Raw genomic sequence first — 16,527 nt, forward strand, 5'->3', positions numbered from 1 at the left:
TTATCGTTGCATCCCCGTGCTCTTTTCCCTTCACATGCACCATGCTGTCTTGGATAATTGGATAATTCGTTATTCTACCCGGCAGCCACACCTGCCGCCAAACAAGACGAGGGGGGGGAAATGAATGACGAGTTTTATCGTTGCATCTTCGTGCTCTTTTCCCTTCACATGCACCATGCTGTCTTGGATAATTGGATAATTCGTTATTCTACCCGGCAGCCACACCTGACGCCAAACAAGACGAGGGCGTGGGGGGGGGGGGAATGAATGACGATTTTTATCGTTGCATCTTCGTGCTCTTTTTCCTTCACATGCACCATGCTGTCTTGGATAATTGGATAATTCGTTATTCTACCCGGCAGCCACACCTGACGCCAAACAAGACGAGGGCGTGGGGAACGAACGAAGGTATTTACATTATTGCATATTCGTAGTTTTCTTCTTCTTCTTCCCTTTCGCATGCACCATGCTGTCTTCGGGAATTCCTTATCCTACCCATCAGCTACAACTGTCGAAATTCTCCTGTGGCCAAACAAGACGAGGGGGGGGGGGGGGGGGGGGGGCATGACTTTCAAGTTACTCAATTCCAACCCCTCATCCTCTCTTCGATCTTCTTGTTATTTTCCTTTCACGTGCAAAACATATTCTTTGATGAATCCTGTATATTACCTACATCCTTGCACCCGGAACTATGGAACTTGTGTGTACACAAGAAGGGGACGGGAGGAAGGAAGTGTGGGGTGGGGGTGTCGGAGGAAGGAAGTGTGGGGTGGGGGTGTCGGAGGAAGGAAGTGTGGGGTGGGGGTGTCGGAGGAAGGAAGTGTGGGGTGGGGGTGTCGGGAGGAAGGAAGTGTGGGGTGGGGGTGTCGGGAGGAAGGAAGTGTGGGGTGGGGGTGTCGGAGGAAGGAAGTGTGGGGTGGGGGTGTCGGGAGGAAGGAAGTGTGGGGTGGGGGTGTCGGAGGAAGGAAGTGTGGGGTGGGGGTGTCGGAGGAAGGAAGTGTGGGGTGGGGGTGTCGGGAGGAAGGAAGTGTGGGGTGGGGGTGTCGGGAGGAAGGAAGTGTGGGGTGGGGGTGTCGGGAGAAAGGAAGTGTGGGGTGGGGGTGTCGGGAGGAAGGAAGTGTGGGGTGGGGGTGTCGGGAGAAAGGAAGTGTGGGGTGGGGGTGTCGGAGGAAGGAAGTGTGGGGTGGGGGTGTCGGGAGAAAGGAAGTGTGGGGTGGGGGTGTCGGAGGAAGGAAGTGTGGGGTGGGGGTGTCGGAGGAAGGAAGTGTGGGGTGGGGGTGTCGGAGGAAGGAAGTGTGGGGTGGGGGTGTCGGAGGAAGGAAGTGTGGGGTGGGGGTGTCGGGAGGAAGGAAGTGTGGGGTGGGGGTGTCGGAGGAAACAGACCTCCATCGTTGCACCTTACGTCTATCTCCTTCCTGTTCTGCTCGTTCCACGTGTACCATAGTTTTCGATAATCCCCAGTTTCTATACCTTTCACCCAGAACTATCGAACTTATGTACGTAAACAAGAAGTTATGCTAACTTTGTTTTTCTGTCCCCAGAACAAGAGTCTATTTGGGACATACAGTGGTTATGTGCTGAGGAACTAGAGTCTATTTGGGACATACAGTGGTTATGTGCTGAGGAACTAGAGTCTATTTGGGACATACAGTGGTTATGTGCTGAGGAACTAGAGTCTATTTGGGACATACAGTGGTTATGTGCTGAGGAACTAGAGTCTATTTGGGACATACAGTGGTTATGTGCTGAGGAACTAGAGTCTATTTGGGACATACAGTGGTTATGTGCTGAGGAACTAGAGTCTATTTGGGACATACAGTGGTTATGTGCTGAGGAACTAGAGTCTATTTGGGACATACAGTGGTTATGTGCTGAGGAACTAGAGTCTATTTGGGACATACAGTGGTTATGTGCTGAGGAACTAGAGTCTATTTGGGACATACAGTGGTTATGTGCTGAGGAACTAGAGTCTATTTGGGACATACAGTGGTTATGTGCTGAGGAACTAGAGTCTATTTGGGACATACAGTGGTTATGTGCTGAGGAACTAGAGTCTATTTGGGACATACAGTGGTTATGTGCTGAGGAACTAGAGTCTGTTTGGGACATACAGTGGTTATGTGCTGAGGAACTAGAGTCTATTTGGGACATACAGTGGTTATGTGCTGAGGAACTAGAGTCTATTTGGGACATACAGTGGTTATGTGCTGAGGAACTAGAGTCTATTTGGGACATACAGTGGTTATGTGCTGAGGAACTAGAGTCTATTTGGGACATACAGTGGTTATGTGCTGAGGAACTAGAGTCTATTTGGGACATACAGTGGTTATGTGCTGAGGAACTAGAGTCTATTTGGGACATACAGTGGTTATGTGCTGAGGAACTAGAGTCTATTTGGGACATACAGTGGTTATGTGCTGAGGAACTAGAGTCTATTTGGGACATACAGTGGTTATGTGCTGAGGAACTAGAGTCTATTTGGGACATACAGTGGTTATGTGCTGAGGAACTAGAGTCTATTTGGGACATACAGTGGTTATGTGCTGAGGAACAAGAGTCTGTTTGGGACATACAGTGGTTATGTGCTGAGGAACTAGAGTCTGTTTGGGACATACAGTGGTTATGTGCTGAGGAACTAGAGTCTGTTTGGGACATACAGTGGTTATGTGCTGAGGAACTAGAGTCTATTTGGGACATACAGTAGTTATGTGCTGAGGAACTAGAGTCTTTTTGGGACATACAGTGGTTATGTGCTGAGGAACTAGAGTCTATTTGGTACATACAGTGGATATGTGCTGAGGAACTAGAGTCTATTTGGGACATACAGTGGTTATGTGCTGAGGAACTAGAGTCTATTTGGGACATACAGTGGTTATGTGCTGAGGAACTAGAGTCTATTTGGGACATACAGTGGTTATGTGCTGAGGAACTAGAGTCTATTTGGGACATACAGTGGTTATGTGCTGAGGAACTAGAGTCTATTTGGGACATACAGTGGTTATGTGCTGAGGAACTAGAGTCTATTTGGGACATACAGTGGTTATGTGCTGAGGAACTAGAGTCTATTTGGGACATACAGTGGTTATGTGCTGAGGAACTAGAGTCTATTTGGGACATACAGTGGTTATGTGCTGAGGAACTAGAGTCTATTTGGGACATACAGTGGTTATGTGCTGAGGAACTAGAGTCTATTTGGGACATACAGTGGTTATGTGCTGAGGAACTAGAGTCTATTTGGGACATACAGTGGTTATGTGCTGAGGAACTAGAGTCTGTTTGGGACATACAGTGGTTATGTGCTGAGGAACTAGAGTCTATTTGGGACATACAGTGGTTATGTGCTGAGGAACTAGAGTCTGTTTGGGACATACAGTGGTTATGTGCTGAGGAACTAGAGTCTATTTGGGACATACAGTGGTTATGTGCTGAGGAACTAGAGTCTATTTGGGACATACAGTGGTTATGTGCTGAGGAACTAGAGTCTATTTGGGACATACAGTGGTTATGTGCTGAGGAACTAGAGTCTATTTGGGACATACAGTGGTTATGTGCTGAGGAACTAGAGTCTGTTTGGGACATACAGTGGTTATGTGCTGAGGAACTAGAGTCTATTTGGGACATACAGTGGTTATGTGCTGAGGAACTAGAGTCTGTTTGGGACATACAGTGGTTATGTGCTGAGGAACTAGAGTCTATTTGGGACATACAGTGGTTATGTGCTGAGGAACTAGAGTCTATTTGGGACATACAGTGGTTATGTGCTGAGGAACTAGAGTCTATTTGGGACATACAGTGGTTATGTGCTGAGGAACTAGAGTCTATTTGGGACATACAGTGGTTATGTGCTGAGGAACTAGAGTCTGTTTGGGACATACAGTGGTTATGTGCTGAGGAACTAGAGTCTATTTGGGACATACAGTGGTTATGTGCTGAGGAACTAGAGTCTATTTGGGACATACAGTGGTTATGTGCTGAGGAACTAGAGTCTATTTGGGACATACAGTGGTTATGTGCTGAGGAACAAGAAGGGCTGGTATGGAGTGAGAGAGGGAAGGTTGGGACATACAGTGGTTATGTGCTGAGGAACAAGAAGGGCTGGTATGGAGTGAGAGAGGGAAGGTTGGGACATACAGTGGTTATGTGCTGAGGAACAAGACGGGCTGGTATGGAGTGAGAGAAGGAAGGTTGGGACATACAGTGGTTATGTGCTGAGGAACAAGACGGGCTGGTATGGAGTGAGAGAGGGAAGGTTGGGACATACAGTGGTTATGTGCTGTGGAACAAGACGGGCTGGTATGGAGTGCGAGAGGGAAGGTTGGGACATACAGTGGTTATGTGCTGAGGAACTAGAAGGGCTGGTATGGAGTGCGAGAGGGAAGGTTGGGACATACAGTGGTTATGTGCTGAGGAACTAGAAGGGCTGGTATGGAGTGAGAGAGGGAAGGTTGGGACATACAGTGGTTATGTGCTGAGGAACAAGACGGGCTGGTATGGAGTGAGAGAGGGAAGGTTGGGACATACAGTGGTTATGTGCTGAGGAACAAGACGGGCTGGTATGGAGTGAGAGAGGGAAGGTTGGGACATACAGTGGTTATGTGCTGAGGAACAAGACGGGCTGGTATGGAGTGAGAGAGGGAAGGTTGGGACATACAGTGGTTATGTGCTGAGGAACAAGACGGGCTGGTATGGAGTGAGAGAGGGAAGGTTGGGACATACAGTGGTTATGTGCTGAGGAACAAGACGGGCTGGTATGGAGTGAGAGAGGGAAGGTTGGGACATACAGTGGTTATGTGCTGAGGAACAAGACGGGCTGGTATGGAGTGAGAGAGGGAAGGTTGGGACATACAGTGGTTATGTGCTGAGGAACAAGACGGGCTGGTATGGAGTGAGAGAGGGAAGGTTGGGACATACAGTGGTTATGTGCTGAGGAACAAGACGGGCTGGTATGGAGTGAGAGAGGGAAGGTTGGGACATACAGTGGTTATGTGCTGAGGAACTAGAGTCTATGTGGGACATACAGTGGTTATGTGCTGAGGAACAAGACGGGCTGGTATGGAGTGAGAGAGGGAAGGTTGGGACATACAGTGGTTATGTGCTGAGGAACAAGAAGGGCTGGTATGGAGTGAGAGAGGGGAGGTTGGGACATACAGTGGTTATGTGCTGAGGAACTAGAGTCTATTTGGGACATACAGTGGTTATGTGCTGAGGAACAAGAAGGGCTGGTATGGAGTGAGAGAGGGGAGGTTGGGACATACAGTGGTTATGTGCTGAGGAACAAGACGGGCTGGTATGGAGTGAGAGAGGGAAGGTTGGGACATACAGTGGTTATGTGCTGAGGAACAAGACGGGCTGGTATGGAGTGAGAGAGGGGAGGTTGGGACATACAGTGGTTATGTGCTGAGGAACAAGAAGGGCTGGTATGGAGTGAGAGAGGGAAGGTTGGGACATACAGTGGTTATGTGCTGAGGAACTAGAGTCTATTTGGGACATACAGTGGTTATGTGCTGAGGAACAAGAAGGGCTGGTATGGAGTGAGAGAGGGAAGGTTGGGACATACAGTGGTTATGTGCTGAGGAACAAGAAGGGCTGGTATGGAGTGCGAGAGGGAAGGTTGGGACATACAGTGGTTATGTGCTGAGGAACAAGAAGGGCTGGTATGGAGTGAGAGAGGGAAGGTTGGGACATACAGTGGTTATGTGCTGAGGAACAAGAAGGGCTGGTATGGAGTGAGAGAGGGAAGGTTGGGACATACAGTGGTTATGTGCTGAGGAACAAGAAGGGCTGGTATGGAGTGAGAGAGGGAAGGTTGGGACATACAGTGGTTATGTGCTGAGGAACAAGAAGGGCTGGTATGGAGTGAGAGAGGGAAGGTTGGGACATACAGTGGTTATGTGCTGAGGAACAAGAAGGGCTGGTATGGAGTGAGAGAGGGAAGGTTGGGACATACAGTGGTTATGTGCTGAGGAACTAGAAGGGCTGGTATGGAGTGAGAGAGGGAAGGTTGGGACATACAGTGGTTATGTGCTGAGGAACAAGAAGGGCTGGTATGGAGTGAGAGAGGGAAGGTTGGGACATACAGTGGTTATGTGCTGAGGAACAAGAAGGGCTGGTATGGAGTGAGAGAGGGAAGGTTGGGACATACAGTGGTTATGTGCTGAGGAACAAGAAGGGCTGGTATGGAGTGAGAGAGGGAAGGTTGGGACATACAGTGGTTATGTGCTGAGGAACAAGAAGGGCTGGTATGGAGTGAGAGAGGGGAGGTTGGGACATACAGTGGTTATGTGCTGAGGAACAAGAAGGGCTGGTATGGAGTGAGAGAGGGGAGGTTGGGACATACAGTGGTTATGTGCTGAGGAACAAGAAGGGCTGGTATGGAGTGAGAGAGGGAAGGTTGGAAAATCAAGACTTTTTGCGTTGCACCTCACACAGACACAGACAGACACACAGACACAGACACACACGCACGTATACACACACACACATACACACACACACACACACACACACACACACACACACACACACACACAAATACCAGCATCCTGACTAGTAGTGGCCAGAACCCTCAGGTTGGGGGACCTGCAAAGAGACTCTGAGTTGACACTACTAGGGAGATTTAATAAACGAAACGTCGGGACGTTTCGTTTTGAAGTTGTGGTAAACGTCATCATTTCGGGGGTCTCTCGCTGGAAAGGTGAAGGTCAACTGAAACGGAACGTGGAACGTCAAAACGCAGTCACGTTTTCCACCCCCAAAAAACGAACAATATTTCGTCAACTTTTGTGAGTATTTTTGCACACTAACAGTTTTATTTGTTGGCCATTTTATGCATTGCTAGATTCATCAACCCTTTCACAGTCTTTCAGCGCTGAGAATGTGTTCATTGGAGGTAGACAACTGTTGTGAACTGAAATATTTTGAAGGGTGCTGATCCTGGTACATTTATCCAACTTCATGGTGAAGAAAGCAAATGGCGAAGCAGAAGTAGGTCATCGCATCGAATTTTTATTCTGGCTTCGTATGTGATTTTGTATAAACAAAGTCTGTGTGATTTATTTGGACTGAAAATAATCAAAGTATGCCCGATTCTGGACCACCTCCTAGGGTTTTTTTTTCCATTCTGATCGAGGACAGACGTGATAATTTCACTTGAAGATTTATCGCCCTTCCTTCATTCCGAAACGAAACGTGAATACATCTAAATCTTGTCTGCGGCCTATGCCGTCTCGTTTCACGTTCCGTTTCGCGGGGTGACTCATTCACCAAACGAAACGAGCTGCAAAACGAAACGTGCTGTCCTTTGAATCTCCCTACTAACCATCGGTCCCGTTTCCGTTTTTAACTGCCGAGGATTGATCAGGGGCGGCGTGGCAATGATTTGACATTTGTCTTCCCCTGGGCAACCTTCTTGCCCCGACACTTGACCGTCACGTACGGGACAGATTCTGCTGTCCGTGTATCGTGTGGCGGAGGTAGTAGTGATGGAAAAGATTTTTGCGAAAACAGCGGAAGCCAGTTCTAGGACTTTCAAAAATCTGAAGAAAAAACTGGTCTTTCTGGAGAATGGTCTCAAAGTCTTGGTAAATTTGCAGAGATCGTGAACTTTCTTTTCTTTATTTGGTGTTTAACGTCGTTTTCAACCACGAAGGGTTATATCGCGACGGGGAAAGGGGGAAGATGGGATAGAGCCACTTGTCAATTTGTTTCTTGTTAACAAAAGCATTAATCAAAAATTTGCTCCAGGGGCTTGCAACGTAGTACAATATATGACCTTACTGGGAGAATGCAAGTTTTCAGTACAAAGGACTTAACATTTCTTACATACTGCTTGACTAAAATCTTTACAAAAATGGACTATATTCTATACAAAAAACACTTTCACTTAAAAAGGGTACAAGGAGAAGCAGAATCCGTTAGTCGCCTCTTACGACATGCTGGGGAGCATCGGGTAAATTCTTCCCCCTAACCCGCGGGGGGAGCAGAGATCGTGAACAAAAAGTCTGAGAAAGCATGGTGTCTGAAAAGGAGGTAGTATTTCGTCGGGGACGGATCTTCAAAGGGGAGAGGTGGGGTCCACTTTACTGTTGGCCGGTATCTGGACAAGCTGGAGGTCTCGGGTCACCAAGGACCTGCGATTAGACCCCAAGTTGACATTAACCATCGGTCCCGTTTCCGTTTTTATCAGCCGCGAATTGATCAGGGGCGGCGTGGCAATGATTTGACATTTGTTCTCCCCTGGGCTAGCCCCTTGCCCCAGAACTGGACTGTCACGTACGCCCCCAGACTCTGTAGTTCGTTTGTTAGTATGATAGCAGTGATAGTCTTCGTGTTGAATATAGTGGACTCTATGATAGCAGTGATAGTCTTCGTGTTGAACATAGTGAACTCTATTTTTAAGACCTATAGAAATGTGACAAATTGGGTCTTAGAAATTATGGTGTTTTATAATAAGCGTTAATTTTAGGGACTGTGAACCTAAGGCCTCAGGAATTAGTGGTAGTTGTAGTGACAATCTCGTGATGAGTACAGTGAAATTCCTTTTGGAAAAACGCAGAAATCTAAGGCAATCAGGTCTCGGAGGTGATCCTACAATGGGGGTATATTTTGAGGGGCTGTGAACGGTAGGTATCAAGAATAAATCCCACTGTTGTAGTAGTGATAGTCCTCATGCAGTGGAATCCTTCTTTTGAGAATTTGAGAAATCTGAGAAAAGGAAGTTTTTAACAAATCGCGTAAGGCGAAAATACAATATTTAGTCAAGTAGCTGTCGAACTCACAGAATGAAAGTGAACGCAATGCCATTTTTCAGCAAGACCGTATACTCGTAGCATCGTCAGTCCACCGCTCATGGCAAAGGCAGTGAAATTGACAAGAAGAGCGGGGTAGTAGTTGCGCTAAGAAGGATAGCACGCTTTTCTGTACCTCTCTTTGTTTTAACTTTCTGAGCGTGTTTTTAATCCAAACATATCATATCTATATGTTTTTGGAATCAGGAACCGACAAGGAATAAGATGAAAGTGTTTTTAAATTGATTTGGACAATTTAATTTTGATAATAATTTTTATATATTTAATTTTCAGAGCTTGTTTTTAATCCGAATATAACATATTTATATGTTTTTGGAATCAGCAAATGATGGAGAATAAGATAAACGTAAATTTGGATCGTTTTATAAATTTTTATTTTTTTTTACAATTTTCAGATTTTTAATGACCAAAGTCATTAATTAATTTTTAAGCCACCAAGCTGAAATGCAATACCGAACCCCGGGCTTCGTCGAAGATTACTTGACCAAAATTTGAACCAATTTGGTTGAAAAATGAGGGCGTGACAGTGCCGCCTCAACTTTCACGAAAAGCCGGATATGACGTCATCAAAGACATTTATCCAAAAAATGAAAAAAACGTATGGGGATTTCATACCCAGGAACTCTCATGTCAAATTTCATAAAGATCGGTCCAGTAGTTTAGTCTGAATCGCTCTACACACACACACACACACACACACGCACACACGCACATACACCACGACCCTCGTTTCGATTCCCCCTCGATGTTAAAATATTTAGTCAAAACTTGACTAAATATAAAAAGAGGGCTAGGGAGTCTTAACATCGGGGTACATTTTCAGAAGTTGTGAACAAGCTGTTCTACACTAACGAATGGCTGTTGAGGAACACATAACTGCGCTAAACGCGCTCATCGTAATCAGGGTTTTTGTACCGTCAGTCAAAGTACAGGGCAAATACCTACATCACCGAACAATACGTTACCGCATCGTAGGTCTAATTAACTACAAATGAATGTTTAATTCAACAAATTAATATTACAAAGTGTTGAATTTTGGATGGAAACTAGTATTTTAATCAAGCAGAACAGATCTCGTGAGAGGAACAAAACCCATTGGAATACGGCGTTGTAGGCGTAACAGTACAAAATGAATGTTGAATTCAGAAAACTATAAAAACTGTTGAATTTTGGAAGGAATCTTGTATTGTACTCAGGAAGAACAGATCTCGTGAAAAAACCCACCAGTATGTCCTGCGTAAGTTCCCTGACGTCGCAATCGCACCTCGATCCTGAGAATGGATGAGGATCACGTTCAATCAGAAGTGGTGTCTCTAGTTTACGAGGGCGAAATTAGCTTCATTCAGCGACTGAACGGGCGCCGGTGTGTGTTGGGTTGATCGAATCAGTTCCGAGGTCGAGAACCCAGTTAGAAGTCTTTGAAATGTTTACATTTACTAATTTGGTATCACCGTCTAAGTGATTAATGATCATTGTTGTAATTTTTACGCTTTGGCGAATAATTCAATTTAAATGATCATGTAGAGAGATTAATTTCCTACACAACTGTCTTTACCTGGTTGAAAAAAAAAGCATTTTTACGAATTTTGTAGCGTGTCGAACTGACATGTTTGCCTGCAATCACGACTCCCTTGACCCCTACCCTGTATGAAAAGGTAAAAAAAACACCAAGTCGCGTAAGGCGAAATTACTACATTTAGTCAAGCTGTGGAACTCACAGAATGAAACTGAACGCACTGCATTTTTTCACAATGACCGTGGTTCGCCGCTCGTGAAAAACGCAGTGAAACTGACGAGCCTGTTTAGCGCGGTATATAGTGGTTTCGCACGCTTTTCTGTACCTCTCTTCGTTATAACTTTCTGAGCGTGTTTTTAATCCAAACATATCATATCTATATATGTTTTTGGAATCAGGAACCGACAAGGAATAAGATGAAAGTGTCTTTAACTCGATTTCGGAAATTTGATTTTGATCATAATTTTTATATTTTTAATTTACAGAGCTTGTGTTTAATCCGAATATAACATATTTATATGTTTTTGGAATCAGACAATGATGAAAAATAAGATGAACGTAATTTTGGATCGTTTTATAAAAACAAAATTTTAATTACAATTTTCAGATTTTTAATGACCAAAGTCATTAATTAATTTTTTAGCCACCAAGCTGAAATGCAATACCAAAGTCCAGCCTTCGTCGAAGATTGCTTTTCAAAAATTTCAATCAATTTGATTGAAAAATGAGGGTGTGACAGTGCCGCCTCAACTTTTACAAAAAGCCGGATATGACGTCATCAAAGACAATTATCGAAAAAAAAGAAACAAACGTCTGGGGATATTATACCCAGAAACTCTCATGTAAAATTTCATAAAGATCAGTCCAGTAGTTTACTCTGAATCGCTCTACACACACACACGCACACATACACCACGACCCTCGTCTCGATTCCCCCTCTATGTTAAAACATTTAGTCAAAACTTGACTAAATGTAAAAAAGATCAAATAATATGCAAAAATCGTACAGCCAGTAAAATATCCTCCACGAATCTGTCTTCCTTGTTTGTGTACCTTATCTGGTTCATATTTGACGAATATTTGAAAATGACGAAAAATCACTTGCAACAGTGGGCGCGAATGAGTTGCGTTTCTTTTGCCGGGTACTGTACTGTTAGCGATACTTCCTGGAACTTTTAGAAAATCAGTTTGGAAGTCAGCAGTGAGCACAGTAAAGTTTGTTTGCATTTTGACCTCGCGTTTCTCTAGTCAGAGGCTTCAGTCAACAATTCCCCAAATCGCAGAAATAGCCACAACTATGTGTGTCATTTTGCAAAACTAGTTAAGCAAAAACTTCCCACGATGATGAACAGGAAGCAGCCAAGCCTATTCTTTTTATCAAATACTTTCGACTCGAAGGATGCTCGTTTTCCATGCAACAACACGACCAGGTCAGTTGTTGGTTTACACAATCAGAAGATTGCATCTGTAACTTCTCAGCTAAAATTCCAAGCAATGAGGTTTTGAACTGCATGGTAATTAGGTTGTGAGCTTCACTGTCCCACACGCTCGGAACAAGAAAGAGGGATATTATTAGACTGTGTACCCCGATGAATGCATAATATACAATGTATGCTGTATACTTTGAAAGGATGAATTAGAAGAGTCGACCAGTGGTGTGTCGCAGAGAACCATCTACATCCCCCCTCCCTCACCCTCCTTCCATCAATCGAAATAGGTGAAGAACGGCAGCAGGCCAGCGGCTGCGACCAAACACAAAGCAAATTCTAAAAGAGCAATAAAGTAAACAAAAGACGGTCCATTTACACGAAATCATGTCGTGTCTAATCAAATAAGGAAACGGGAGACGGGGGCGCAGACAACGTCAACGTAAAGTAACTGTTGTGATTGCTTTGTCATGCACCTTCAGTTCTGTCAGTAAGAGTTTCATTTGAAGTAACACTTGTAAATAACTCACGTGTGTAAATTATGTTGATCTTAGTGTGTGTCACGTTTTTAATGGTCAAATGAATGACCTAAAACGGTCAATTACTGCTAACTGACTAACCACACCACGATCCACTCTCGCAGTCACACAAAAAAGTTAGAAACAACAACGGTGTAAGTTCTTGACGTCTGTTTATATACACTAACTCTCCACCTCCCTCTTCTCGTGAAGCCAAAAGTGTTTTTACGACCAAGTCGTAAGACAAAAATAACTGACAAAAAGCCAGTTCAAGTTTATGAAATAAGAACACGCTGAACCGTGTAAAGTTAGAAAACACTTAGCTGCTCTGTAAAAAGTCTTAGCATGTACAGGCGTTAACACTCCACGTTGTCACAACTCAAAGTCCTTCATAAAGGGTTAGAAAGATGACAAGGTGAGGGGCGTTACGCATGGGTGCACTCAACTCTCTGTGTAGCCAGGGTCCATTCGATGAAACAGTGGCGCAGTGGTGCATACAGGTGAAAGTTGCAGCAACACCAGTAACAGCCGTAGAACAGCAACCGTACAGCAAAGAACACCAACAGCGTAGCCCGTCTCCAGCAAACGTGTAGCAACCGGGTAGCAAACCTCCAGCAAGTCTCCAGCAACCAGGTAGCAACTGGGTAGCACTGGATAGCAAACCTCCAGCAACTGTGTAGCAACAAGCTGAAACAGAGTAGTTGGTGCAGTGATCATGGCAACAATCACCCCTTTTTCCACCTTTAAACATATCTAACTTCCCGCTTCAGCGAGCACGTGGTACCTGCAAGAATAGACTTTTAATAACAACTCAAGACATTTTCTCCTCCTCTCCATATCTGCAAAAACCATATACAGATTACAATTTAGCGTTATAATGAGCAAGTTATACGCTATCATGTAGAAACAAAACACAGAGATTACATTTCACAGACATTGACCGGTCACCAGCGTAAAGTAACGGCTAATTACCTCAACAACTTATGAAACGTAGCTCTCCCAAGCAAACCGCTTGAATATTTGGCTCCCGCTCGTCAGCGAAAATATGTAGCCAAATCCCTCCGTCCTAAGCCTTCTGTGTATTGCACTAACATCAGAAGCCCGTTGGTAGACCTAATCCAGTCTTTCAACGCGTTGGAATCCTCCAAATCTTAGTCAACGGAATCGTACGTCTGCAAAGCTTGTAGCGAAAAGAACGAAAGATGGGAAAAGAAAACCCATGTGATCTCCCCGACCAATCAGCGATCGCCTGTCCCAGAATAGGTGATCTCCCAGACCAATCACTGGTCGCCTACCATACGCAGGTATAGCATGCTAGGAACACGTGTTTTAATAGTGAGCGAAGAATCACCCCATATTCCCCGCACGGATTTCACGCCGGCACTTTCCACGTGAATTTCGTGATCGTTTAGCAGAACCTTTCCGCAATGCGGCTGCCAGCACAGGCGCATTGCGTTGCAATTTGGGAAAGCACGCCGTAGACGGTGGCACGCCTAGTTTTTTCCACCGCAGGAACAACACCCAATTCGTTCCCCCGCACGCGGAAGCAAAATTGTTATCTCGCAAAGGAATTGCCCTGTGAAGGTACGTTGTGGCAAATCACATTATCAAGTATAGATATTCTGAAGCAGAATTGCCTAGGCTATATGTATAATATGTAACTTATGTCTTGTTGTGTACTCGTGAACAGTGGCGTTCGATTTTCTGCCGAAGTCCGTGAAAATTATACAGAGAGGTCTCAATTTCGTACAAATTAACCTAGAACTACCATTTAAAGCACTATTTTAATACTCACAGTTTAATCTTCGATACCTTGCAGCCTTGTATGCGCGTTTTTGGGCACCAGCATCGTGGATAAGCTGCTCTAATCTAGCGTTATTTTGTGGTACTCGATTCTCAGTGGGTAAGGTCCCCCGCAGACACCAGATAAGGTCCCCCGCATTTTTGCCGGAGTGCCTACTACGCCCCCCCGCACATGCGCGCTGAAAAAGCACATCATGCACAGCAAAACTGACCCGTTTGAAGCGTTTTTATTTGACAGATGGAGACCAGCGACCACACGCTATCTGCCGGGGAGGTGTCTGGGGAAGTAATCGACAGCTACCTGGACATCAGTAGTGAGGTGACTATAGGTGAGACAGTCCCTTTACAGACTTCTACACCGAAGAAGGTTGGTCTCCTCCATTTGTGTGACGAATGCGGATCAGCATACAAACACAAGCGAACATTGGACAATCACAAACGTGAGAAACATGGCAACGAATCTCGTTTTGTATGCATAGTTTGTGACAAGAGGTTTGGTCGACAGGTAGATTACCAGTCTCATATGAACAAGCATGCAGGCACCAAACCTTTCCAGTGTGGTGTTTGCAAAAAATCGTACGCACACAAACGCAGTCTGGACAAGCATATATGTCTGGGTGAAAAGCCGGGGTTTTAGTGCCAAACCTGTCAAAAGTCGTTCATGAGAAGAAAGTATCTTCGTGACCACCAAATCACCCACTCTACTGGCTACGCTTATTTATGCAATGCGTGCATGAAGCGGTATAAGCATCGCTCTGGTCTTGCCAGGCATAGGCGTCGGGCTCAACAAGATGGAAACTGCATATTTAACATCGCTGTAACACATATAGGCTACTATAATGCCTACATTCACACACTTGCAGAGGAACAACTTCTTTTAATTTCCATAACATTCAAGAATAAGTGTGCTCGACAGTTTTATATGACACGCAGTTAATCAGGTTTGTTTTGTTTATGACCACAAAAAAAAGAAGAAAAAAGAGACAGAGAATTGAGTGCTTTTTGTTTTTGTTTTATAATTCTGCTTTGTTAAAAAGCACATGAAGTCTTGCATGCCTGTCAGAGTATATCTCTGGACTCAAAGCAAAAAGTAACAACCTCACAGCTTCCTGTGTAAAGTGGACATATTTATGTGCAATTCTTTCACACACACACACACACACACACACACACACACACACACATGCACGCACGCACACACACACACATACACGCACGCACACGCGCACACACACACACACACGCACACGCACACACACTAAAACAATGGTTAATCGGTGACTTATTGCTCGTGCCAAATGTTGGAGTACATCTGAAGATGTCAGAGTCCAATCACATCCATAATTAGTGGATTTACACACAAATTATAGCTGTATGTCATTTTTTCTGATAAACATAACGGCGGGGGATCTTACCCTAGTGTTGCGGTGGGGCGTAGTAGGCAAATCGACCAAGCTGCGGGGGATCTTACCCCGTCAAATTTCACTGTTGATCTTTGAACCGATCGTGAGTCTAAACTAAGGTAAGCTTAAACTTAAAAATGAAGAGCAGTATCCACAAGTAGTTTGACTTTGACCAGCAAAAAGATTTAAGCCCTTCTGTTGACCGTGCTTTGTGTTATTTCAACATTTTTAACGTGGGAGACAGTATTTCTGACTTGTCTTGATGACATTTCTTCTCTTATGTAGTACACGAGAGTGTAAATGGTAAGACAACTAGCTGATCCAATGCAAAATAAAGTACAGAACAGTATGATATAAACTTCAATACTAGAAAGTCTGGTTATCTACTATTTTAAGGCATTGATTTGGAGACACCTACCATGTTGTTCGTCTTGCGGGGGAACGAATTGGGTGTTGTTCCTGCGGTGGAAAAAACTAGGCGTGCCACCGTCTACGGCGTGGAAAGGCGCCCCACAAAGAGTTCCTTTCCCACTCGTGTCACTGAAACCACGACAGTGTAAAAACGTGAGTAACACTTTTGTAACTAAATCTTGCACGATAAAGTCCGAACCAAAACCATGAATTTCATCACCAGTAGTTTCAAGGCACATCTGCTCACTTCACCCACTTTACAATCCCCCGTTCATGATAAACATTGAGGTTGTTTAATTTTTCTCTGCCACACTTAAACACTACACAAACCCACTGAGAGGCTTCAAGCTCAGATCTCTTCTCACTGATAAGGCAGAAATGTGGAAAAGGGTTACACCAACAAAGATAGACAGTGAGACAGAGAGAGAGAGAGAGAGAGAGAGAGAGAGAGAGAGAGAGAGAGAGAGAGAGAGAGAGAGAGGGGGGGGGAGAAGCAGACAGAGAAGACAGAGGAGGAGGGACGGAAGGAGAATAGACACAGACAGACAGACAGGCGGACACAAAAACAGACAGATTAGCAGACAGACAGACATGAAACGACAAAAAGTGGCTAAGAAATTGGTCGGGAAGTAAGAGAGAGAG

At 44.7% G+C, this 16,527-nt stretch overlaps 1 protein-coding gene across 1 annotated transcript; it reads left to right on the forward strand.

Moving 5' to 3' along the window:
• Positions 1 to 691: 691 nt before the first annotated feature.
• LOC138956400 (acanthoscurrin-2-like) lies at positions 692 to 14,400 on the forward strand (the record flags this gene model as incomplete). The annotated part of the gene is made up of 2 exons (XM_070327766.1): positions 692 to 1,324; positions 14,310 to 14,400. Coding segments are annotated over exons 1-2 (724 nt in total), but the record flags the coding sequence as incomplete, so codon positions are not given.
• Positions 14,401 to 16,527: the final 2,127 nt, after the last annotated feature.

Source organism: Littorina saxatilis, unplaced genomic scaffold (assembly GCF_037325665.1).
Source record: "Littorina saxatilis isolate snail1 unplaced genomic scaffold, US_GU_Lsax_2.0 scaffold_1194, whole genome shotgun sequence".
Classification (NCBI taxonomy): domain Eukaryota; kingdom Metazoa; phylum Mollusca; class Gastropoda; order Littorinimorpha; family Littorinidae; genus Littorina; species Littorina saxatilis.